The sequence below is a fragment of the Tachypleus tridentatus genome, chromosome 7 (assembly GCF_004210375.1).
Source record: "Tachypleus tridentatus isolate NWPU-2018 chromosome 7, ASM421037v1, whole genome shotgun sequence".
In the NCBI taxonomy this organism is placed as follows: Eukaryota; Metazoa; Arthropoda; class Merostomata; order Xiphosura; family Limulidae; genus Tachypleus; species Tachypleus tridentatus.
This window is the reverse complement of record NC_134831.1, coordinates 120,236,087-120,262,228: the sequence shown is the minus strand read 5'-3', so window position 1 is coordinate 120,262,228 and position 26,142 is coordinate 120,236,087. Positions and strand designations below refer to the sequence as shown.

At 37.0% G+C, this 26,142-nt stretch overlaps 1 protein-coding gene across 8 annotated transcripts in view; it reads left to right on the top strand.

The window, feature by feature from the left end:
* The window catches only part of LOC143256494 (ETS homologous factor-like), a 168,175-nt gene that overhangs the window by 120,880 nt on the left and 21,153 nt on the right, over nt 1-26,142 (top strand). For 2 of the 8 annotated variants that reach the window (XR_013031386.1, XM_076513785.1), the window contains exon 1: nt 17,421-17,689. The exons of 3 other annotated variants lie outside the window; for them this stretch is intronic. Coding sequence is in view for 3 of the 5 variants with exons in the window: in XM_076513785.1 (XP_076369900.1) it covers nt 17,493-17,689 (197 nt within the window). In the remaining 2 variants the exon portion in view is untranslated. Of the gene's footprint in view, nt 1-17,410; nt 17,690-26,142 lie in introns of those variants that run through there. 3 more of the 8 variants (XM_076513789.1, XR_013031387.1, XM_076513786.1) reach the window with 3 other exon arrangements.

Here is a 26,142-nt window from a genome sequence, read left to right as displayed (position 1 = left end):
TGTTTTGTTTCCAAGTGTCTCTTCAGTTTGCTAGAAACAAGCGCCTCGTTCGATAAAGTTGCATTACAGAGTAGGCAGAATGGTAATTGAGAATGTTCCGATTACAAAGTGATAAAACTGTATTCAATGTATTTGTTTTTGTACTTTCGTTTGATTCCTTGCTTTTGATTCAACACATTCTCCTTTGCAGCACGAGACTTACTTAAGTATTTTTCCATGGATAAATGATAAAGCTAATTCATACACGGTAAGCACGAAGTTCTACAGTTGATATAAAATTCCTTCCTACAACGTAGTAGCTGTAGCTTACCGCAGAATAAGAACGTGTTCCAGAAAGCAGTTTGATTGTTTGATGCATCATTTATGACGTACGTAGCGCTTGTTGCACCACAATTAAACTAACAGTCGAACCGTTGCAGTCGAGAATGAAAATAATCGAATGTTTTGGAAGGTTTCAGAGTGTCTTTATAGTAGCTTTTATTAACTGACGTGTTCGACTTGCTTGTAAAATCCCAAGAAAGTTGAATGTGTTTCAAAAACACCGCGGCACACCTGCCAATCTCTCGCGGCACACAGGTTGAGAATCACTGCTTTATACGTATTTTGGTCCACGTTCATTGAGACATTGAGAAGTAGTTACGTGGACAGGCAACAGGCAGTACTGTTATTTTTATATAGATAATACCGTCATAGTTACAAAGCTATTTCTGTGCTAGCGTTCTGGGGATAGACATGCTGTTTTAATTTCTTAAACTGATACTCAGATGATAAAAACTGTTTAATTATTTATTTTTACGGCTCATTGATAGCCTTCATTATAGGGAATAATTTTTGTGTATTCTTGTTGAAGAAATATAACAAATGTTCTAATATGTTTTGTTTAGAACAAAGCTACACAATGGGCTGTCTGTGCTCTGCCCACCACGGGTATTGAAACACGGTTTCTACCAGTGTGAGTCCGTAGACACATTGCTGTGCTACTGGGGAGCAATGTTCTAAATCAAAGTAACTCTGTTGTGAACATATCAAAACACCCCCCCCAAAAAAAAAAAAAGATACAAAAAATCGAACCTCTGCCGAGAACGTCAGCATTCTTAACTATTAAGGTTACCTTCTTCTGTGTTTGCCAAGAGCGTAATTAATGTCTTCTCGTTTACAACGAGAAATTACAGGTGTGAAATAAATACACAATTAGGTCATCTAATGCAAGTAAAGCGGTGACGGGCCGTTCAGCAACGCGAAATAAGTAAATCCAACTAAATTTCCCTCTCAGCGCCCCTAGAAGTTTCAGGCTGCGAACAAAGATTTCTAATATATTAAATAGGTTATGAGGCTTCGACGTGCAGTGAAGTCGGATTTAAAAGAAAATTCAATTACTTGGAGCGATGGAAACAGGCAGGTGGCGTCAGATACTTAAAATACGTCCACTTGACAGAGAATAAAAACTAAGTAGAAAAAAAGAGATAAGTTTTATATTTTAAAATTGCGTATTTGAAATATTTTGTATATTTCACTACTTATGGGCTCCCAGTGGTTCTGCGGTAAGCCTGCAGGGTTACGACACTAAAAATACCCGTGGTGGACAGAACACGGATATTTCGTTATGCAGCTTTGTGCCTATCTACAAACGAATCAAATTATTACTGGTGGGGGTCGGCATGGCCAGGTGGTTGAGGCACTCGACTCGTAATCCGAGTAGCTTTGCGCGAAATTCAAACCAAACCAAACTACTGGTGGAGCTCAGATACAACATCGTATCGCGACTAACTGGTTTTCTTTGTTGTGACACTCATAAAAATGAACTGACCAAAATAGTTTTATGTGTAAACTACTTAGGATCGTATCATAAGCATGTATATGGTTGCAATATCAAAGACACCTTTTTGATCGTGTATTTTCAACTCTTAAAAAGGTCTGGAACATGCGCATAATTTGGTACAAGAGCAGTTAGAAAAATGTGTTTTAAAACGTGATAAAAGTCCGTATAGGATATTTGGAAGTAAATGTGATTTTTTTCTTCATGTCTTAAATTTACGAATTAACAAATGTCGTTTTTATTGATTTTATTGGTTGAATGCTCCATTCTAACATCTGCAAATTATCGTTGTCTTCTTTTGCATTTTGAAAATGTTAATTATATTATATACTATATTATATTATATACTAAACAGTAAAGTAAAACAAAATAGATGTTTGTTTTTAAATTTCGCGTAAAGCTACTCGAGGGCTATCTGTGCTAGCCGTCCCTAATTTAGCAGTGTAAGACTAGAGGGAAGGCAGCGAGTCATCACTACCCCCGCCAACTTTTAGGCTAATCTTTTACCAACAAATAGTGGAATTGACCGACATTATATCGCCCCTGCGGCTGAAAGGGCGAGCATGTTTGGTGCGACCTGGATTCGAACCCGCGACCCTTAGATTACGAGTCGAACCTTAACCACCTGGCCATGCCGGGGCGAAACAAAACCAAAAGGAAGGACTGTGTTAAAAACAGCAAGCCCAATTATCTGACTAATGATAATTTAATATAAACAAAGGCAAGCCTACAAAAAATTAAACAAGGCTATACTAATCGAAAGATCCCCAGGGTACAGGTTATAATATTCCCTAGGGAACATTTTATGTCCCATATTATAACCTGTACCTTTGAGAAAATATTTTTGATCAGTGCAGCGTTTTTTAATTTTTAGGCTTCTTTTTGTTTATAACAAATTGTGTATTTTTTTACACTTAACGTATACTTTACATACCAGACGACGAATCAGGGCGTTATATAAATTAATTTGCAAGTTAGGAATATTTTGAAGGTCGATACAATCCTTCTAACATCACTGGCACGCTGATAAATAAGCAATACATAATTTGCCAGTGTTTTCTAGGTTTTTCTGCATGTTGATAAGCTGTCAAAGTGTTCAGCACTGAACAAAGTTATAAACTATTTGTTGAATTTTGCGCAAGGCTACTCGAGGACTAACTTCGCTAGCTGTCTCTATGTTTGAAGGACAGTTAGGTGAAAACCACCTACCAGCAAGTCTTGAATTATTTTACCAAGGACTAGTGGGATTGGCTGCAAATTCTAGAATATTCTTTCAAGGAATTCACTGCAACATTATAACGTTCCCGCGGCTGGAAGGGTGAGCATGTTTGATGACGGAATTCGAACCCAACACTCAGATTCTACGACTGGAGTATACTGTCCATCGGGCCATGTTATACCTTTTATAAACTGATGAGAGTAGCGGTTTATATCGCTACAGCTTTTCAATTTCAGTTGACACATCCTCGTAGGCTCAGCTGTATTCGTGAAGGCTTATAACGCTTAAATTCAGAGTACGATTCTTACTGTAGCCACAACACAAGTGTTCTATTGTACACACTTTCCTAAAAAAAAAGTGAATTTAGCAACAACACGATTCGCTTTGAAAACACGTAATTATGTGTTATTTCACCATTCTAAATGGGCTGTTGTGTTTGTGACGTTTCTTTATATATATAAGCCATATATCGCCCACGAAGATATTCTATATAACATTGTCGTTGCTAGTTTTATATTAATGTGAGAGTAGAAACATACAATATTAGCATCTTGCACATCTAAATGTTTGCTGATCTGAGTAAGTGTTAACAATCACTTTCGGGCACGTCTTATTATAATGGAGCTTGTGATATATGCGCCCAAAACTCAGATCTGGGAAACGACCACGCTTATCATCACTAATCATAAGTGGTAATATTTTTATAACTAGGCAGTATCTCTATAGCTGAGCAGTACACAAAATAATTGAGATCTCCACAAAAGTATGTTTCAGATTTAGCCAATAAAAAATTACAGAAAGTGTGGTAAGTTTCAGATTTAGCCAATAAAAAAATTACAGAAAAGGAATATTTCAAATATAAAGCAAAATAAAAACAACCTTAAAATTATTATTTTCTTTAGTGAAAATCTAATGAGTGTTGTAACAGAGAAGGGAGTCACTTTCATTAATAACAGCGTCTGCAAAGAAACACTTCAGTAAAATTTACTCTGTGATGTAAAGATGTGATGGTACTCTGTGATGTAAAGATGTGATGGTACTCTGTGATGTAAAGATGTGATGGTACTCTGTGATGTAATGATGTGATGGTACTCTGTGATGTAATGATGTGATGGTACTCTGTGATGTAATGATGTGATGGTACTCTGTGATGTAAAGATGTGATGGTACTCTGTGATGTAAAGATGTGATGGTACTCTGTGATGTAAAGATGTGATGGTACTCTGTGATGTAATGATGTGATGGTACTCTGTGATGTAAAGATGTGATGGTACTCTGTGATGTAATGATGTGATGGTAGCTCATTTTTAAAGTAAAATTTTAATAAAATCCATTTTCTCATGAATGTCAAACATGAGTACATTGTTATAGAATTGTCAGACATGTCAAACATGAGTACATTGTTATAGAATTGTCAGACATGTCAAACATGAGCACATTGTTATAGAATTGTCAGACATGTCAAACATGAGTACATTGTTATAGAATTGTCAGACATGTCAAACATGAGTACATTGCTATAGAATTGTCAGACATGAGTACATTGTTATAGAATTGTCAGACACGAATACATTGTTATAGAATTGTCAGATATGAGTACATTGTTATAGAATTGTCAGACACGAGTACATTGTTATAGAATTTTCAGACACGAGTACATTGTTATAGAATTTTCAGACACGAGTACATTGTTATAGAATTGTCAGGCACGAGTACATTGTTACAGAATTTTCAGACACGAGTACATTGTTATAGAATTTTCAGACAACTCCAGAAATGGTCTCAGGGTCGATAGTCTTCCGCAGAAATTATCAGTTATACATCACTAGAGGGCGCCAGGTGTTTCTCCTAGTTTGTTTAAAAAGGAGTAACACTAATAACGTGTTACGTTGTGTTTATCTTATTCATAGGTCATTATCGTTGCGCCATTTTTGGACATACATATTCTTGTTTTTCTATTTACTTACCAAATTTTTATTGTGGTGCATAAGTCAACATGTAGAAGTAGTGGATTGTTATATTTGATGTTTTCGACTTGAGCTAGACCTAACTCGCATTCGACAGAGGCACCTTGGGTTTGCGTTAGCTATCCCAGTTTTGATTATAATAACCACAGGGAAATTAGTCTTGAGCATCCTCCGCCACAAGAGCACTTGCCCGACTTTCAAGTGAATGACATGTTTGACCATTATTCTAATATACAGGGCTCACAGCAACCCGAACTTTGCACCAACATAGCCCAACACAATATCCACTTTTGGTCAAGTGGGTCAGTCAATAATTACCATAGCCTGTGTAGAATATCTTTAGGAAATTACAAAGTAGCCGACATATGAATTACAGTAATTACTGTTTGTTTGTTTGTTTTGAATTTCGCGCAAAGCTACACGAGGGTTATCTGCACTAGCCGTCCCTAATTTTGCAGTGTAAAACTAGAGGGAAGACAACCAGTCATCACCACCCACAGCCAACGCTTAGGCTACTCTGTTACCAACGAATAGTGGGATTGACCGCCACATTATAACATTCCCACGGCTGAAAAGGCGAGCATGTTTGGTGCGACGGGGATTCGAACCCGCGAACCTCAGATTACGAGTCGAACGCCTTAACCCACCTGGCCATGCCGGGCCTAATTACTGTTTGATGGTTATGTTTGAAATAAAAGCCACGCATGCTATGTCTGTGACAAGCATAAATCAATGATCGCCTATCGCTGCTACTTTACTTTATCGTAATATTCTCCATAAATTATGAAGTGGACCCGAATGTAGTTTACTTTCTATTCTGATTCCATCTCATAAGAAATTTGGAATCTTTGTTCTGAACAAGTTGTTATACTAATGATTTGATTGCTTGTTGTTAAGTGCATTTCCACACAACAGGTTGTGCGTGATTTGCCCACCACGGGTATGGAAACCCAGATTTTAACATTATAAAGAGCACTTACTTAACGTTGAGCAGTCGGGATCATTTATGTACTTCTGGCCAAAATCTTAAGGGCAATGATCATGAAGAAAAAATATGCATTTTGCGTTGTTAGACTCAACCACTTATTTGGGTAGAGCTTCAACAGATGAAAATAAGAAAAGGAAAAAAAAAAAAAAAAGCATTTCGTAGAGAAAATGTGAACATTATGAAGTTAGCCTAAATGCTAGCTGGTCAAAAGTTTAAGGCCATACTGAAACGAAGCGTTAATCGGTAAACACGTAACGAAGTTTAGTCATTTATGTTGAAGTATTAGCGTTTTCAACATCTCCTACTGACATCTCCTGTGTTACATTGGGTAAAAACATGGCAAAGGCTAAAAAATTGACAGAGTTTGAACGTGGCAGAATTGTCGAGCTGCAAAAGCAAAGTCTCTCTAGAGGTGCTATCGCTGGAGAGATTGGACGTAGTGAAAGTGCAGTTGTAAATTTCTTAAAAGACCCTGAGTGATACGGAACGAGAATTTCAAGTGGTAGGCCCAAGACCATTTCGTCGGCGTTGAACAGGAGGATTCGACGGGTTGTCCGGTAAGACACCAGCCGATCGTCGAACCAGATTAAGGCCCTTACGGACGCAGAATGCATCTCAGAACAATAAGACGGCATCTACGAGAGAAAGGCTTTAAAAACCGTAAACGTCTTTAAAGGCTACACCACGAAACAGCTCGGTTAAACTTTGCTGAGAAGCACCAAACATGGAACGTAGAAAAGTGAACGAAGGTTTTGTTCTCTGATGAGAAAAGAAATTAACCTGGATTGTCCAGATGGCTTCCAACGTTACTAGCACGATAAGGATGTCCCACCGGAGACATTTTCTACACGACACAGTGGAGAAGGTTCCATCATGATCTGGGGTGCTTTCTCCTTCCATGGAACAATGGAGCTTCAGGTTATACAGGGGCGTCAAACAGCAGCTGGCTACATTGGCATGTTGGAGAGAGCATCCTTATTGACTGAAGGCCCTCGCTTGTGTGGAAATGATTGGATCTTTCAGCAGGACAACGCTGCAATCCACAATGCCCGAAGAACAAAGCACTTTTTTATGGCGAATAACGTGATTCTTTTGGACCATCCAGCGTGTTCGCCCGAACTGAATCCAATTGAAAATATCTGGGGGTGGATGGCAAGGGAATTCTATAGAAATGGACGTCAATTCCAAACAGTGCATGATCTTTGTGAAGCCATCTTCACCACTTGGAATAACATTCCAGCCAGCCTTCTGCAAACGCTTATATCGACCATGTCAAAAAGAATGTTTGAAGTTATTCGCAATGACGGCCGTGCAACTCACTACTGGGACCTCTTGTTGGGCATTTCCTACCCTGTTTAGGACTTTGTTTTAGTATGATCTTAAACTTTTGACCAGCTAGTATTTAGGCTAATTTCATAGTGTTCACATTATCCCTATGAAATGCAAAAAAAAAGTTTTTAATTTTATTTTCCCTTTTCTTATTTTCATCTTTTGAAGTTATACTCAATTAAGTGATTGAATCTAACAACGCAAAATGTATATTTATTCTTTATGTTCATTGGCCTTAAGATTTTGACCAGCAGTGTGGATATTGATGTTTGTAAAACACTTAAAATTGTTGCTTAAATCTTAAAAATTTAACTTTTTGAACAGAACGCCTCTGTTCTCTTTTAATTATAAGCCTCTTCATAACCTTTGTCAATTGTTTACACAGGTTGATAAATTTATAGTAAGACGGCCGTGTATCTTGATAATAGTAATGCAGCGTAATCTTTATTGCAAGAGGCTCCACTGTAAAGTTGTCATGTCCAAAGCACATTCCACTACCTTGCTGCTTTCTACAAACCGTCTAGTTTATGAGAACGACGGTTTCTATCGCCAGTTTCAAAAATCTGAATTCATAGTAATCGTACGGGAATAACATGAATATCTGATTTATTCTACAGGTGTTGACAATTAAACATGTCGTAGAAAGCACTTGCGTACATTTGACATGTGTCACTTTTTACACACGGAGATCCTTCTTGATTGTGTTTCGAACTGTTTTCTGGGCCACGTGAATGGTCGTCGCTACTCACTTCTTGTGTCCATGGTTTTACAACTGTTCAAAAACGCCGTACATTTTGTTAATACAGTTAGGAATTGTTCCAGACCTCATTCTCGGTGATCCTAGGTCATCAATTTGACCCGTATTCCTTCCTGTTAAGTACAATGAATATCACATTCTGGATATTCCAAATCCTCGATGTGAACACATCTTTATGACCTGACTGTATGGATATTTTAGTTTTTGAAAGTGCTATAACATACTATTCCCTGAAGTGACCTTTTTTTCACACTAACTACGAAAGGTCAAACAATGTATTTCCAATACTCTCTGTTCAAACTCGACTTTATAGTTATTGTAGTTTACTCAATTTATTGATTTGCATGTTCAAAAACAGATTAATGTAACGTACCCAATTCTTTTAATAAATACGTGGTCAGAGTCTGCTGAACAGTGATTGTAAGGTAAACTCAGGAATGTTACATATTACAGCTTTGAAACTGTTAACAATAACATGTTACTGGTTTCTAGATGTTTCAAATGAAACATTATTGAACATGGTTTAAAAAATAATTTTGAGAGTTACGTATGGGAGAAATTCTAAACTTCTAGCTTGTCTGGAATCGTAGAATTTACGCTGACTTAAGCTTCAAATTTGAAGTTGTTTTTCCACCAATCACTACCGCTGTAGTTAACATGGTGAATCATATTAATCAACGTTATTTTTATATACTCTTTCAACACTCAGCGTAAAAAGAAACTAAAATGTTAGATGGAATCTCTCATTTACCACATGAAACCATCTGGTTTTGCCGAGTTTAATTGGAATATTGGTCATATATTTATTTACTTTCTGACGTAATCGCGGCTCGGACTCTGATACTTAGAGCCTCTGAAACCAACAAAGTTGGTGGCCTACGAACAGTTTTGCGAGAAATCAGTTTACAAGAACAAACAAACAAAAAGTTTTCAGAAGCGTCTGAAATGGTGGTACAATAGCGCTCTCATTTTTACATACTAACTTACATAGCAACTGCAATTTATATTATTATCATATTAATTTTCTTTGTGGGTGGGTAGGTGGGAGTGGCATGAAACAAGACCTTCTTAAAGTGAGTTGCCTTTAGCAATTCCTTGTATTTTCAATCTGTCATTGTAAAGTTCGCATGTTTAGCCAAGCACCCACTCGAAGCAATTCCTCCCTACGCCACTAATATAGACACCATTTTTAAATTTGTGATGACGTTTCCTGGTTTTTGATGATGATTGGTTCATCTTATTCTTACACATTTCATTTAACCACTTGTGTTTCATTTGTCCTAAAAATACTGTACCTGATATTATTTTTATAAGTTTCATGAACTTTGTTTCCTGGTAATTAAAGCTGGGTAGAAAAACTAAAGTTTTAACAAAATAACCGGCCCGGCATGGCCAGGTGATGAAGGCACTCGACTCGTAATCTGAGGGTCGCGGGTTCGAATCCCCGTCACATCGAACATGTTCACCCTTTCAGCCGTTGGGGCGTTATAATGTGAGAATTAATCCCACTATTCATTGGTAAAAGAGTAGCTCATGAGTTGTCGGTGGGTGGTGATGACTAGCTACTTTCCTTCTAGTCTTTGCTAAATTAGGGATGGCTAGCGCAGATATCCCTCGTGTAGCTTTGCGCGAAATTCAAAAGAAACCCAAACCAAACCACATGCCAGAAAGCTTCCCCACCCGCCCAGAACAATATGGTTAAAACAAATGTTTCATCACAGTGATATGTGAACATATTTTCAATGTTTTTCAGGGTGCCATCCCAGAGCATTCACTCTTTTGTGGCTTTCATTAAGATTTAGAAGAAAAAATTACTATTAATTCTTTTTTAAAATGTGTACATATTTTATTTTGTACAGTGAACATTTCATAGATGAGATATTTGATATTATTTACGATTTGTCGTAATCATACCTAAAAAAGTATTTAATAACAAAATATTGATTTGTATTAGCCACACTATTAATTACAAAATATTGGTATTAGCCACACTATTTTGATTAAGATTATGTAATGAAAACACCAGTGTAGTTTATACAAATCACTATTTTGATTAAGGTTATGTAATGAAAACACCAGTGTAGTTCATACAAATCACTATTTTGATTAAGGTTATGTAATGGAAACACCGGTGTAGTTCATATAAATCACTATTTTGATTAAGGTCATGTAATGAAAACACCAGTGTAGTTCATATAAATCACTATTTTGATTAAAATTATGTAATGGAAACACCGGTGTAGTTTATACAAATCACTATTTTGATTAAGGTTATGTAATGAAAACACCAGTGTAGTTCATACAAATCACTATTTTGATTAAGGTTATGTAATGAAAACACCAGTGTAGTTCATACAAATCACTATTTTGATTAAGGTTATGTCATGAAAACACCAGTGTAGTTCATACAAATCACTATTTTGATTAAGGTTATGTAATGGAAACACCGGTGTAGTTTATACAAATCACTATTTTGATTAAGGTTATGTCATGAAAACACCAGTGTAGTTCATACAAATCACTATTTTGATTAAGGTTATGTAATGGAAACACCGGTGTAGTTTATACAAATCACTATTTTGATTAAGGTTATGTAATGAAAACACCAGTGTAGTTCATACAAATCACTATTTTGATTAAGGTTATGTAATGAAAACACCAGTGTAGTTCATACAAATCACTATTTTGATTAAGGTTATGTCATGAAAACACCAGTGTAGTTCATACAAATCACTATTTTGATTAAGGTTATGTAATGGAAACACCGGTGTAGTTTATACAAATCACTATTTTGATTAAGGTTATGTAATGGAAACACCGGTGTAGTTCATATAAATCACTATTTTGATTAAGGTCATGTAATGAAAACACCAGTGTAGTTCATATAAATCACTATTTTGATTAAGGCCATGTAATGAAAACACCAGTGTAGTTCATATAAATCACTATTTTGATTAAGGTTATGTCATGAAAACACCAGTGTAGTTCATACAAATCACTATTTTGATTAAGGTTATGTCATGAAAACACCGGTGTGGTTCATATAAATCGTAACAAAAACAAATCACTGGTTTTAGGTCGTTAATTTCTCGTTTATTTGTTTACTATCTTTTACATTTTGACTGTCGTGATCCTTACCCAATGTTCTTTATATTAAATCGGTGACTCTGAACCTAGAGGTATTACAAGCAGAGCTTGGAGAACATTTATTACTTTAGTGTGAAAAATAATTCATAGACTTTGGTTCTATTTGTTTTTACTTGAAGACAATAAACTAACATGTTGCTAGAGTTTACTTCAACCATTAAAACTCAGAGCAGAGAAACGTTTAAACATATTCGGTGAGAGACAAGTTTATGTAATAAAGAAACATATGGACCAATAAAAACACAACAAATATTGAATAAGAGAAATATTTTTTCTTTGATTAAATTAACAATTTCATATCGGTTTTACACAGTAAAACTTAAATACAACGTTTTACTAGAAGGATGCTATGTAAACCTAGTGTAACGTTGCGAATTAAAGTTTTTCTATGTATAACCAATAAAAGAACTTGTGTGAATAAAAAAACTACTGTTTAATCTGCCCAGCGTTGTGTGGAAAGAAAAAATATGTGACGTAGGTAAACATTTACTAATCATTATCACGCCAGTTTTCAGCGGGATTCCAAAACAATTTATGTATTTACCTATATCGTAGTGTATGGTTCACGTGGTTTTACCTATATCGTAGTGTATGGTTCACGTGGTTTTACCTATATCGTAGTGTATGGTTCACGTGGTTTTACCTATATCGTAGTGTATGGTTCACGTGGTTTTACCTATATCGTAGTTTATAGTTCACGTGGTTTTACCTATATCGTAGTTTATAGTTCACGTGGTTTTACCTATATCGTAGTGTATGGTTCACGTGGTTTTACCTATATCGTAGTGTATGGTTCACGTGGTTTTACCTATATCGTAGTGTATGGTTCACGTGGTTTTACCTATATCGTAGTGTATGGTTCACGTGGTTTTACCTATATCGTAGTTTATAGTTCACGTGGTTTTACCTATATCGTAGTGTATGGTTCACGTGGTTTTACCTATATCGTAGTTTATGGTTCACGTGGTTTTACCTATATCGTAGTGTATGGTTCACGTGGTTTTACCTATATCGTAGTTTATAGTTCACGTGGTTTTACCTATATCGTAGTGTATGGTTCACGTGGTTTTACCTATATCGTAGTGTATGGTTCACGTGGTTTTACCTATATCGTAGTTTATAGTTCACGTGGTTTTACCTATATCGTAGTGTATGGTCACGTGGTTTTACCTATATCGTAGTTTATAGTTCACGTGGTTTTACCTATATCGTAGTGTATGGTTCACGTGGTTTTACCTATATCGTAGTGTATGGTTCACGTGGTTTTACCTATATCGTAGTTTATGGTTCACGTGGTTTTACCTATATCGTAGTGTATGGTTCACGTGGTTTTACCTATATCGTAGTTTATAGTTCACGTGGTTTTACCTATATCGTAGTGTATGGTTCACGTGGTTTTACCTATATCGTAGTTTATAGTTCACGTGGTTTTACCTATATCGTAGTGTATGGTTCACGTGGTTTTACCTATATCGTAGTGTATGGTTCACGTGGTTTTACCTATATCGTAGTTTATGGTTCACGTGGTTTTACCTATATCGTAGTGTATGGTTCACGTGGTTTTACCTATATCGTAGTTTATAGTTCACGTGGTTTTACCTATATCGTAGTGTATGGTTCACGTGGTTTTACCTATATCGTAGTTTATAGTTCACGTGGTTTTACCTATATCGTAGTGTATGGTTCACGTGGTTTTACCTATATCGTAGTGTATGGTTCACGTGGTTTTACCTATATCGTAGTTTATAGTTCACGTGGTTTTACCTATATCGTAGTGTATGGTTCACGTGTTTTTACCTATATCGTAGTGTATGGTTCACGTGGTTTTACCTATATCGTAGTTTATAGTTCACGTGGTTTTACCTATATCGTAGTGTATGGTTCACGTGGTTTTACCTATATCGTAGTGTATGGTTCACGTGGTTTTACCTATATCGTAGTGTATGGTTCACGTGGTTTTACCTATATCGTAATGTGTGGTTCACGTGGTTTTACCTATATCGTAGTGTATGGTTCACATGGTTTTATCTATATCGTAGTAATGTGTGGTTCACATGAATTTATCTGTATTGTAGTGTGTAGTTCACATGGTTCTGCTTAGAATGTGACATGGCATCAGGTTGTATATGAAATATTAGATGTTTAAGGTGAAACATATACATATTATTGTTGTTTAATTTATTTAATCACGTTAAACTCCTTTAGACTTAACACACGTCTACCAAACGAGGTTTAAGTTTATAAACGCCCTTTTTAAATAATTGAACATTCTTTGATACAGTACACGTAAAAACGGCTGGTATGGATAGAGAAAACTCTATGTAGAGGAGCGAACAACGTTTCGACCTTCTTCGGTCATCGTCAGGTTCACAAAGAAAGGAGGTAACTGACCGATAGCTGACCACATGTTTGAAGGGGGTTGTGTAACTGAGTGTAGAAATGTAGAGGGCGCGCTTAGTTGTTGGATTATATTTATTAATATCGGTATAAAGGTGTTTCTTTGTATTGGTTTATTTAAGGCTTGAGTTGTTGTATAAGTAAGGCTTCTTCAATTTTGCATTTGTTTATGTTTGTTTCTTTATTTAGTATTTGAGTGTTTTCTATGGTTATGTTGTGTTTATTTGTCTTGCAGTGTTCGAAAACGTGTAAAGGTGACTTTTCGTGTTTTTTGAATCTGGTTTCAATTTTTCTACTTGTTTCTCCAATATAGAAGTCGTGGCAGTTATCACGTTGTATTTTATAAATAATGTTGGTGTGGTGTTTGTCAGTGTAGTTTTTACATAGTATAAACCTCAGTTTTGTGCCTGGTTTTTGAATAAATTTCGTATTAACTGGAATGTCATATTTTGTTACTAGTTTTTGCCAAATGTTGGTTACTTTTCTGTTTATGTAAGGAATATATGGTAGCATCTCGATTGCGCTTCTGCGGCCCATCCATCTTTGAGAGAAATTTACATCAAGATAGTTGCGGACCACAGGAGTGAAACGGAGCGGTGCTTCGTTTTGTTGGGAGTGGAGTTGAGGGAAATCCGGCCACAGCTGTAACTCTGGAGAGATGTCTATAAGGATTCGCAGGCATCACTTGTGATAGCTCCGTCAAAGAAAGTTGGACCGAGGTCACCAAAGCTTACAGTGGTATCCCAAACGATGACACCCGGCTGATTTGATTTGCTGGTCAAGTATCACGTATGTCAGTTATGCCTGTTTACATGTCCCGCCAATTTAAAGGTAGCCACAGTTTGATCTACGATCACAGAGTTCACCGAAGTCTAATTTAAAATGATCTTGCCTCTCTGGTTCATTCTTCATTAAACCATGGATCAATCTAGGTCGATAAGTTTTCAAACTCAATAAACCATGAATTTCCCTAGGGCGATAGGTTTTCAAACCCAATAAACGTAGATCTCCCTGGAGCGATAGATTTACAAACTGTCCGGCATGACCAGATGGTTAAGGCACTTGACGCGTAATCTGAGGGTCGAGGGGTTTGTATCCCCGTCACACCAAACATGCTCGCCCTTTCAGCCGTGAGGGCGTTATAATGTTACAGTAAATCTCGCTATTCGTTGGTAAAATAGTAGCCCAAGAGTTGGAAGAGGGTGGTGATGACTAGCTGCCTTTCTATTTGTCTTATACAGTAAAATTAGGACGGCAGGCGCAGATAGCCCTCGGCTAGCGCAGATAGCCCTCGTGTAGCTTTGCTCGAAATTCAAACCAAACCAAACTTACTTTTCAAACCCACAGATACCATGTATCACCGTAAGGCGATGGATTTTCAAACCCACAAATACCATGTATCACCGTAAGGCGATGGGTTTTCAAACCCACAGATACCATGTATCACCGTAAGGCGATGGGTTTTCAAACCCACAGATACCATGGATCACCGTAAAGCGATAGGTTTTCAAACCCACAGATACCACGGATCACCGTAATGCGATAGGTTTTCAAACCCACAGATACCATGGATCACCGTAAAGCGATAGGTTTTCAAACCCACAGATACTACGGATCACCGTAATGCGATAGGTTTTCAAACCACAGATACCATGTATCACCGTAAGGCGATGGGTTTTCAAACCCACAGATACCATGTATCACCGTAAAGCGATGGGTTTTCAAACCCACAGATACCATGGATCACCGTAAAGCGATGGGTTTTCAAACCCACAGATACCATGGATCACCGTAAAGCGATGGGTTTTCAAACCCACAAATACCATGTTTCACCGTAAGGCTATGGGTTTTCAAACCCACAGATACCATGTATCACCGTAAGGCGATGGGTTTTCAAACCCACAGATACCACGGATCACCGTAATGCGATAGGTTTTCAAACCCACAGATACCATGGATCACCGTAAAGCGATAGGTTTTCAAACCCACAGATACTACGGATCACCGTAATGCGATAGGTTTTCAAACCACAGATACCATGTATCACCGTAAGGCGATGGGTTTTCAAACCCACAGATACCATGTATCACCGTAAAGCGATGGGTTTTCAAACCCACAGATACCATGGATCACCGTAAAGCGATGGGTTTTCAAACCCACAGATACCATGGATCACCGTAAAGCGATGGGTTTTCAAACCCACAAATACCATGTTTCACCGTAAGGCTATGGGTTTTCAAACCCACAGATACCATGTATCACCGTAAGGCGATGGGTTTTCAAACCCACAGATACCATCCGTCGTTGCATGTCGTTTTTTCAAGGTCCTCTTTTTAAGCCAATTAGAACTTTGAACGAATGTTTCTACTTAGTAACTACTACTCTTCCTTTGTGTACACAGTTGTGGGTCGATCAGATTTATGAATATTCACAAATGAGCCAGTGGCATTGGATTTATCGTAGATGCGATAAATTGACAGATTGTTAGGAGGTGAAGTCCAGAACGTTTCAGTCCACTCCATCCTGGCAGTGCCAGCGTTTTGCTTATTTCTGGTAATTTCGGCACCCTCTTCCTTCAGTCATTAGTCAGTTCTTATCACCTAAGAACAATTCAATAGATTCAACTTATGAAACTGTATACTTAATTATGGATAGCTCTGTATATTTTTGAAAATATTCTAATATTCACGTATTTAACATTTGCACTCCCCAATCTCCAGTGGGTCAACTGAAAGTCTACTGGCTTGCGATGCTAATAATGGGTTCCAGTACTCGTGGTGGGCAGAAGACGGATAGCCCACTGTGTTGCTTTTCGCTTCAGAACTATAAATAGCATTTCTAAACCATCTATTATTATGTCACTGCCTGCAAAGTATACATTTATTTCACATTTTTAGTTATTTATTTATATTTGTTAAGCTAAAATAGGTTGGAAATTGTGCTGTTTTTAAAGTTTCTAGTCTTCAAAGTTATGAATATGATTTAATTTTTTTCCCCCGTTTAATCCAAGTGTATTTATTGTGTTAATTATAAGAAACACTTAATGGTTTTCAAATATATCGATTGGTATGTGCTGCCCTCTAACGAGACAGGCGCGTCTTTATTAAAAAGAGAGGGAAAGTAAGGAGGAATAATTTAATATCTTACTTCATGGTTGACAACCTGGAACTCTAATAACGAAACATCCTTTGGAAAAACAACACATATTTGCCATTTAAAAGTAAAATAAGAAAAGAAACAACCTGAAGCGTAGGAATGAAATATATAGTGAATGAATATTAGTTTTCAAACTTATGTTAAAATTAGTGTACATGTATTTATTATGTAAACGGTAAGCAAAATGAAGAAACAAAGAGGGACCATATTTATATATAAAATACAATTTAATTTTTACATTTATTTTTCAGGTAAACATTCACCGTAGTACATTTTTTATTTCTACTGACACAAGTTATTTAAAAGATATATTTACGTTGCAGTGTACTTACGTAAGTCTGTGACTAAAATTTACTTATTTCAAAACTTGTGTAATAATTTTTCTGTGCCAAGTTTTACGCTCACCGAAAAACAAAAAAGTGAACGCACTTTCGCTTTCAGCGCCCCCTGTTCTCCCAATACCACGCACCTAAAAATTTTAAATAAATAAACGAAGATACGACCACGAGGACTCAGTTATTTTAAACCTTGTTTGCAGTGAAAAACAAAACAAAACAAAAAAACGATTAACAAAAAATCGAGAAATCCGCTTTCTCGAATGGTGTCGCCACAGGGAATATTAAAGTTACTGACATTGACTTGGATAAGGAATTTTCCCGAAGTGGTACGCGACAAGTCACGCGAATCAAACTGTTAAAGATAAGTGTTAATCCAACATGGCATATAAATCTGTACTGTCAGTGGGATCTCGTCAGTCGTTGAATAATAAGACAAAACTAATAGAAGACGACATTGTAATAGCGATTCAGCAAATTCTTAATGCACGAGACATACACCGCGTGTCGTGCGCGTGTGGACACCCCTTCATGCATCATCTCCCGTTCCTACATATGATCCTCAAACTGTACAAGAGGTTTGTTTTTCTTTTCGCACATTTAGTTTAAGTTTTTAGATATACAACGAAGAGTGGAAGTACAAACAATGTTTTTATGTCGATAAAGGTTTAATTAGTAGAATAGCTTGCATTGTTTTCGTTTGTTACGGTTAAATATAACCCAATACCTATATATATATATATATATATATATATATATAACCATTGTTATTCACAGAAATTATAAACTACGTTATTAACAACACACTATTTGTAGATGTAAGTTTGATCCGTTTATTATTAAAGCAAAACTTGTAACGATACGAATATTATGGGAAAATGCAAACAAATAACAAAGACACCTAGTGGAAAAGTTATGAACTACAATAAAACTAAGTTAACAATACCAAGTCAGCCACTTATTGCCTGATTAGTTTTGTCTTTTAATAATATTTTATAAAATGTTAAGTGTGTTTTAAGTTTTTGTTTGATTTATTGTATATGCCGTTCGTAAGTGTATTATGCTATGTAAGTAAACAACAAATAAAAGGGTAAAAACAATTTTTCAATGTTAAGATATATGGGTAATCCCATATGTAGTTAGTGGAATTAATTGAGGACTTTGACGATAGATTTCGCTTTTCGTATGTGATTGGGGTATTGTTAGAAACCTATTAAAAAAAACAACAAAAATTCCACAGACCTAGAAACAGTTTGTTTATACAGATGTCTTTGGAAAGTCTATCTGATCTCCTAATGACCTCTGGTACTCAAGCACTCCTCAGTGTACCTTTGACCATTTTATTTGCGTCTGCCTTCCACATACACTTGGCTTCGTAATCTGTGGGTCGCGAGTTCGAATCTACGTCCCTCTAAACATGCTTACCCTTTTGGCCGTGGAGACTTTATAATGTGTAGTCAATCCCACTGTTCGTTGGTAAAAGAGTAGCCCAAGAGTTGGCGATGGGTAGTGATGACTAGCTGCCTTCCCTCTAGTTTGTCACTGTAAAGTATTTACGACCAGCGCAAATAGCCCTCGTGTAGATTTATGCAAAATTCGAAACAAACCAAACCTTAAACATAGATTAGTTATGTTTCATTTTACCAATTCATTGCAAATTTTGATTCACGATAAACCACGATATTTTGTACGAGATCCCAGAGTAAGGTTTATACCTACTCGTTACCGGGAAACAAGGCCGCCTAACCTTGATCGTAACTATTCTGTTATCTACTTAACACTTCCATATTTGTGTAGTTGTGGCCTAATGGTTAACATACTGGTCTGTGAATCCTATGGTCCGTTGCTCGCGTCCCGTTGGTGAAGAATTGTGCTTTGCCCTTTTTTGTGAGTTATAAGAGTGGCAGTAGCGCAAGAGTTGGCAGCGGATGCTGTTGATAAGTTACTTTCCGCCTAATACACCAATCTAAAATTAAAGCCGGCTATTATAACACAGGTAACACTTGTGTAACCTGGAAGCTATTATCTAACACTAACCGCTGTTCCCTCACCCTCTCTTGTTTCACGTTAGCTAAAACCTCTGCCTGGGCCCTTCATTTGAACCTGATATGTTTAAGCAGCGGCCGAACATATAAAAGTATAGACAAAATACACACACACACACACACACACACACACACACACAAAGCAATTAAACCTGAAATAACGCCTGCGTTAAATCGATATGGTAAGTACGTTAAATGTAGCGTGGGTGCAAACATACGGAGTTTGCTGCGTCAGCCATTACGTGTGTATGTATTTGTACGCATGTGTCGCCAGTCAACAATATACATCCGCTTATGTTTGTCATACGGCCAAGGAAGTAAATACTGTTGTTTCTTGATCAGATTTGCCGAAGGGGAGGAGTAATGTATTTTACCCTCCAGCATCATGTATATTATGCTCTGAAAATACATCGACGTGTATTTAAAATTATATAAGTACATATATTTAATAGGATTATGTTAATACTCTGTGTAATTATAAGCAGGGGTGGTCTTAATAGTGAGGGGCTTAAGTTTTTCGTGTTTGCACATTGATACGTTTTTGTTCATATTTTGTACGTGAAACTGGTTTCGCTAGTGTTAGTTTCTAAATTAACGTTTTTATACTTTAAACTATATTCGAAGAGTTATTTTACATTATTGGATCACTACGTGTGACGTACGTTCTGCTGTAATTGTCAAACTTAGTGAAAAAATGTGGGCGTAAGTCCTCTATTTATACGACGTAATACTCGTCCGATGATACTCCAGTGGTTCAAGGGTAAGTTTTGTGGCTTACACCGCTTAAAGCTGGGTTTCAATGCCCGTGACGAACGCAGCCCAGATTGCCCATTGTGTAACTTCGCTCTTAACGACAAACAAAACATCTTTGAGATTCCCGATTTCGCAATATTACAGACGATATGTAAACACTTATAGGGCGTGTGACCTTTGTAAAACCACTTGTTTTAAGCCTACTTTATTTAGATTGTTTTCCGTATATGTAAGTTATTAGAAAGCAATCAATTTTAAAATGGCTTCTACATTCTAAGCTTATCCTTAAAATCAAGGATATTATTTTGAGCCCAAATTCGCCCCTAACACTATTAGATTTAGGGCTAACATTCTGTTTTTTACCATTCTAAAATATTCACCCAGTTTATTGCAATAGTTTTTTTTTTTAAATATTGGAGATTTTAAAGCGCCATCTGCTTATGGAGGTCGTATATTTTGATCATTTATATTAATTTTTAATTTAAATAAAATGTCTAAAAGGAAAGAATAATGTATAGATATACTTAAAAATTGATAAATTCCGAACCACTCCAGATTTTACGGGAAAAAAAACAAACTAACCAGTTTATGAAGTAGTTAAAAAGAACTAACACAAAAAATAATTGATTCCATTGTATTTCAGGGCGGCTGGTGTGAGTGTTAACACTTACAAAGAAGGTCGAAACGTTCTCTGCTTTATTAGTAAGTGTTAATACCCATAACAGCCGTCCTAAATACATTTTTACTTCAAGTAGGTTCCTCGTAATTGGCTTGGCATGGGCAGGTGGTTAAGGCACTCGACTCGTAATAAGAGGGTCGTGGGCCCGAGTCCCCGTTACATCAAACATGCTCGCCCCTTTTAGCCGTGGGGGCATAATAATGTGACGATCAATCCCACTATTCGTTGGTAAAAGAGTAGTCCGTGAGTTGGCGGTGGACGATGATGACTAGCCGCCTTCCCTTTAGTCTTACACTGCTAAATTATGGACGGCTGTTGGAGATAGCTCTCGTGCAGCTTTGCGCCAAATTCAAAACAAACCGAACCAAACTAACCCTCGTCATCACGAATTAACTACGATGTTTATTGATAACCACAATTCATAAATCGTATGGGTTACTAATCATTGCAACCTTACCGTAGTGTTTACAAAAATCTTTCATGAAATCGTTTTTCTCGTTGTACAGTTTCAAAGAGGATATAATATGAAAGCTCAATATTTATTATATACAATTTCACCTTTATGCTATTGCACTCGTAAACTAAAATAATTTTTCGAATAAAATTTTTCCCGTCCGTCTTTCTGTACACCTAGCTGCTGTATTAATAAGTAAAGTATTATTTTGCTATTAGGTTTGTGTTTAGCGCTATAATTTATGAAATTTTAAAGCGTGTATTTTCACTTTTGTGTATGGATCTAAATGGCTAGTGTACATGAATAATTTTCCTTTAGTCGCTCAGCAATAAATCTGAAAACTTGTGATGTTAAAACTTAGGTTTTGATATCTGTGGTGGGACACAGACAAGATAGCCGTGGTGTAACTTCATGCTGAATAAACAAACAGGTGTTATCTTTTTAGTTTCGAGTTTGTTTTCAGGTTTGTATTTAATGTGACGGCAACATGGCTGGTGTAAATTGTGTAGATATTCTGGAATGGTGGTAAAGGTTTGTGCTGTGACTAAATGCTTTTGTCAAGGTCTTTGGTTGCAACAGGAACGACTCCAACAATTTGCTTAATATTTCTTTCTTGCCATACAAACAGACATTAACCCCCTCCTCCAGAGCTACAAGAGATCAAGACATGTATCCTCCAGATGTGGAATAGATCAAGACATGTATCCTCCAGATGTGGAATAGATCAAGACATGTATCCTCCAGAACTGGAATAGATCAAGACATGTATCCTCCAGAACTGGAATAGATCAAGACATGTATCCTCCAGAACTGGAATAGATCAAGACATGTATCCTCCAGAACTGGAATAGATCAAGACATGTATCCTCCAGAACTGGAATAGATCAAGACATGTATCCTCCAGATGTGGAATAGATCAAGACATGTATCCTCCAGAACTGGAATAGATCAAGACATGTATCCTCCAGAACTGGAATAGATCAAGACATGTATCCTCCAGAACTGGAATAGATCAAGACATGTATCCTCCAGGACTAGAATAGATCAAGGCACGTACCCCTCCTCCAGAGCTACAATAGATCAAGACACGCACTCCCCTCCTCCAGAGCTACAATAGATCAAGACACGTACTCCCCTCCTCCAGAGCTACAATAGATCAAGACACGTACTCCCTCCTCCAGAGCTATAATAGATCAAGACACGTACCCTCTTCCTCCAGAGCAACAATAGATCAAGACACGTACCCCTTCCTCCAGAGCTACAATAGATCAAGACACGTACCCCCTTCCTCCAGAGCTACAATAGATCAAGACACGTACCCCCTTCCTCCAGAGCTACAATAGATCAAGACACGTACCCCCTCCTCCAGAGCTACAATAGATCAAGACACGTACCCTCTCCTCCAGAGCTACAATAGATCAAGACACGCACTCCCCTCCTCCAGAGCTACAATAGATCAAGACACGTACTCCCCTCCTCCAGAGCTACAATAGATCAAGACACGTACTCCCCTCCTCCAGAGCTACAATAGATCAAGACACGTACTCCCCTCCTCCAGAGCTATAATAGATCAAGACACGTACCCTCTTCCTCCAGAGCAACAATAGATCAAGACACGTACCCCTTCCTCCAGAGCTACAATAGATCAAGACACGTACCCCCGCCCTTCCAGAGTTACAATAGATTTGTCTTTTGGTTTATCGAGTTATCCTTTTCATACGGAACTCCAACTTTACTGTCTAGGTATTTCATTTTATAAATTTTACCAGTTTGTCATGTTTTTGTTTTTCCTACACAGGACGTAAACTAACCTTACGTCATTATGACTAATGTTAATATATTTTTGTTGTGGCGGGTGGCTCCTTACGAGGGGTGTTTTTTTATATTAAATGCTAATTCCTACTATCTTATTTGTACAATGTTCGCTGCAGGGATCAAACCGCGAAATATAGGCATTGAACTTGTCATAAAGCCGCCGATGAGCATGTTTGAATAGTAAGTTGTTTTAAGTACATACATACACAACGAATTGGGTATTGAACCTCGTATTCTACCATGGTAAACCTGTAAACGTACTGCTGACTCACTAGGTGACTGTTTGAAAGAGCTAAGGAGTCTGTCGTAAAAAGGTCTACAATGTCACCGAAATAATCTTTTCATGAACCTTTCTCCCCATCACTATATCATGAGTAATTGAAAGCGTAAATCTGTTTACTTGGATTATCAAACCACAAATACATCTACTGGACACAACGATTGGTGGTAACTAAAAAAATTGGTGTCGTATCTCAGGTGTTAAAGAGTCTATAATTGTTACGCTTATATTTTTTTTTGTAAATATTCATTCTGAATAAATTATTTGTTGCTCATTTTAAAATCTGTTTTTTCTATAAAATGTGCCTCAGCAACAACAACAACTCAAACCACCACCGCCAAAACTGTAATAGCGAAATAATGGTTTTAACACTGTGTCTCTTACACACAGCGATATGTCTGCGGACTAAAACCGCGGGAAACCGGGTTTCAATACCCGTGGTGGGCATAGCACAGAAAGCACTTTGTGTAGCTTTGCGCTTAATTATAAACACACACACACACACACACACACACACTGCATTAATGTAGTCAGATGATATAACTGTAGTGGCAGATATTTTACTTTGTTTTTCTCCGTTCGATGAGTTACTTTCACAGCTATATTTTAGTTTCTAAGTGTTGTAAAAATCAGAAACCATGCCTGATGTACTTAAAGTTTCCTTTTTCAGATGGTACTACATGCTTTTTAAATGTCACGAACTTTGGTGATTCTGGGAATGACTGCTACTAGTCAGTGTCATAACAGAAGACTTGGAACACCAGAAACAGGGTTTCATATCTGGAATGAGTATATCATAGTTATGTTTTAATACAAACAAACAATAAGATAACTTCTGTCTGTTGTTCTTTTCATCATAATCAAAACATCATTATGTCGTATGTTGGTGATTTATAAATTTGGACGAATATATTTGTTTCTTCCGACTCCACCTACTACAAAGTAATGAAGCAGCCCAACTAGATAAATAAACTCTTTACTCTCGAGTGATTTATTTTTCTGAATTTATCTTGATCGTGAAAAAAAAGTTCTTTCTTTCACTATTTTTGTAATGACCACTTATCAGCTTCACGAGGGAAAAGTGTTTAAAATAAACTCCTAGGACAATCCAGTGTTGCATTTCTATTATTCAAACTAATATTCCGTGTGTTATTTTGGAGAAATTCTGAACATGTGAAGGAAACACTTAAGTTTCACTGAAAACCTCATGATAAGTGTGGTGATACTGCGAAAATATTAGTCTGATTTCACAAAAATATTTATGGCTCGGCATGGTCAGGTGGTTAACGTAATAATGTGACTGTTATTCCCACTATTCGTTGGTAAAAGAGTAGCCCAAGAGTTGGTGATGGGTGGTGATGACTAGCTACCTTCCCTCCAGTCTTAGAAACCAAACAAAGATATTTTGGTTGATGAAAAGAGAACGGGTTAATGTTAAACTGTGTTTCTATATTTTAGCGATATATACAAGCGTTGCATACTTTCGGTATTGTGCTCTTGAACCCATGGAAAACTCTACATCGAATCATCCTATTATAACTGTTGGGTAATTTCGTATGTTTTCTAACTCCGTCTTGGCTATCCCATTTGAACCTGTCAGATAAGGTTTAATCTACTAAGAGACATTCCTGATGTTTCAAGAATTTATTGCTGCTGGCTAAATAAAGATCAGTCAGTGGAGATAGCCATTAGGGTTTGGTTTGTTTCGAATTTCGCGCAAAGCTGCTCGAGGGATATCTGTGCTAGCCGTCCCTAATTTCACAGTGTAAGACTAGAGAGAAGACGGTAGTCATCACCACCCACCATTTGGGCTACTCTTTTACTAACGAATAGTGGGATTGACCGTAACATTATAACGGCTGAAAGGGCGAGTATGTTTGGCGTGACTGGGACTCGAACCCGCGACCCTTAGATTACGATTCGAGTGCCTTAACCACCGGGCCAGTTTCTTCTTTCATTCCAAGTGTATACATACAGTCTATGTACTTTTAGGCATTACTGGCATGTTTAAGATAGTGTATATTCGTAACTGGTAAAACATTAATCCCACATTTGCATTTCGTTTTAAAATCCCGCCAGTCATTTGATGAATTTCCCTTCATACATTATTTATACATACTTTCAAGATACACATTAATATTGAGTGAAATGTTTTTAAATCGCATATTACCTATTGCTTTTTTTTTAAATGGCAGATTTCGAAAAATAAACAACAAAAAAACTTTCGTAAACCTCTCTCCGTGAATTGCAAGGATACAACGAGTAGTAGTGCAGATAGCCCTCGAGTAGTTTTGCGCGAAATTCAAAACAAACAAACAATAAGTAGTGATTTTAATATCCTGTAAGATTATAACTACTAAAGAAAATTTAAGCCTAATTCGTCAGCCTATATTTGAGAAATTTTATATCAAAACAGTTTAGTAATAACAACAGACCGTGAGTAAGGTTTATTATTTGTAAGGATTTTCTCTACGTCTTGAACGTTTGAAATAGTGCTATTTTATTCTGTTGTCTGGGGGCGCAGATAGCCTAGTTGCTTGGCGCCATAAAGCACCAAACCGACCAACTGACCGTTGTCTGTGACATACGAATGTGATGTAAGATTCCCTTGGTCTCTGATGTTGTGAGTAAGTGATACCACAGTATGTCATAATTTTCTACATTAACAACTGTCATAATGTGAATGCCTTTCACAAGTTGGTGAAACATGATATAATTGTTTCTCATAAGACATTATCTTAGGCCTATTTTATTTTTTGTATCATCTTTTTAATCTAACCCTTTAAAGATTTTAAAGAAGTTTTGTAATAATAATAATTCACCCCTGGGTGTCCACAGGATATATTACAGAGAAGGTAGAGGGGATACAATAACAAAATACGAAAGCTATAATTAAGGAAATGCAAAACTTTTAATATCCAGGGGAACTTCCCCCCTTGTTCTGCGGATGCCCAGGGTTTCGGACACTGTATAAATCATATACAGTCGACAACACTTTTCGTTCA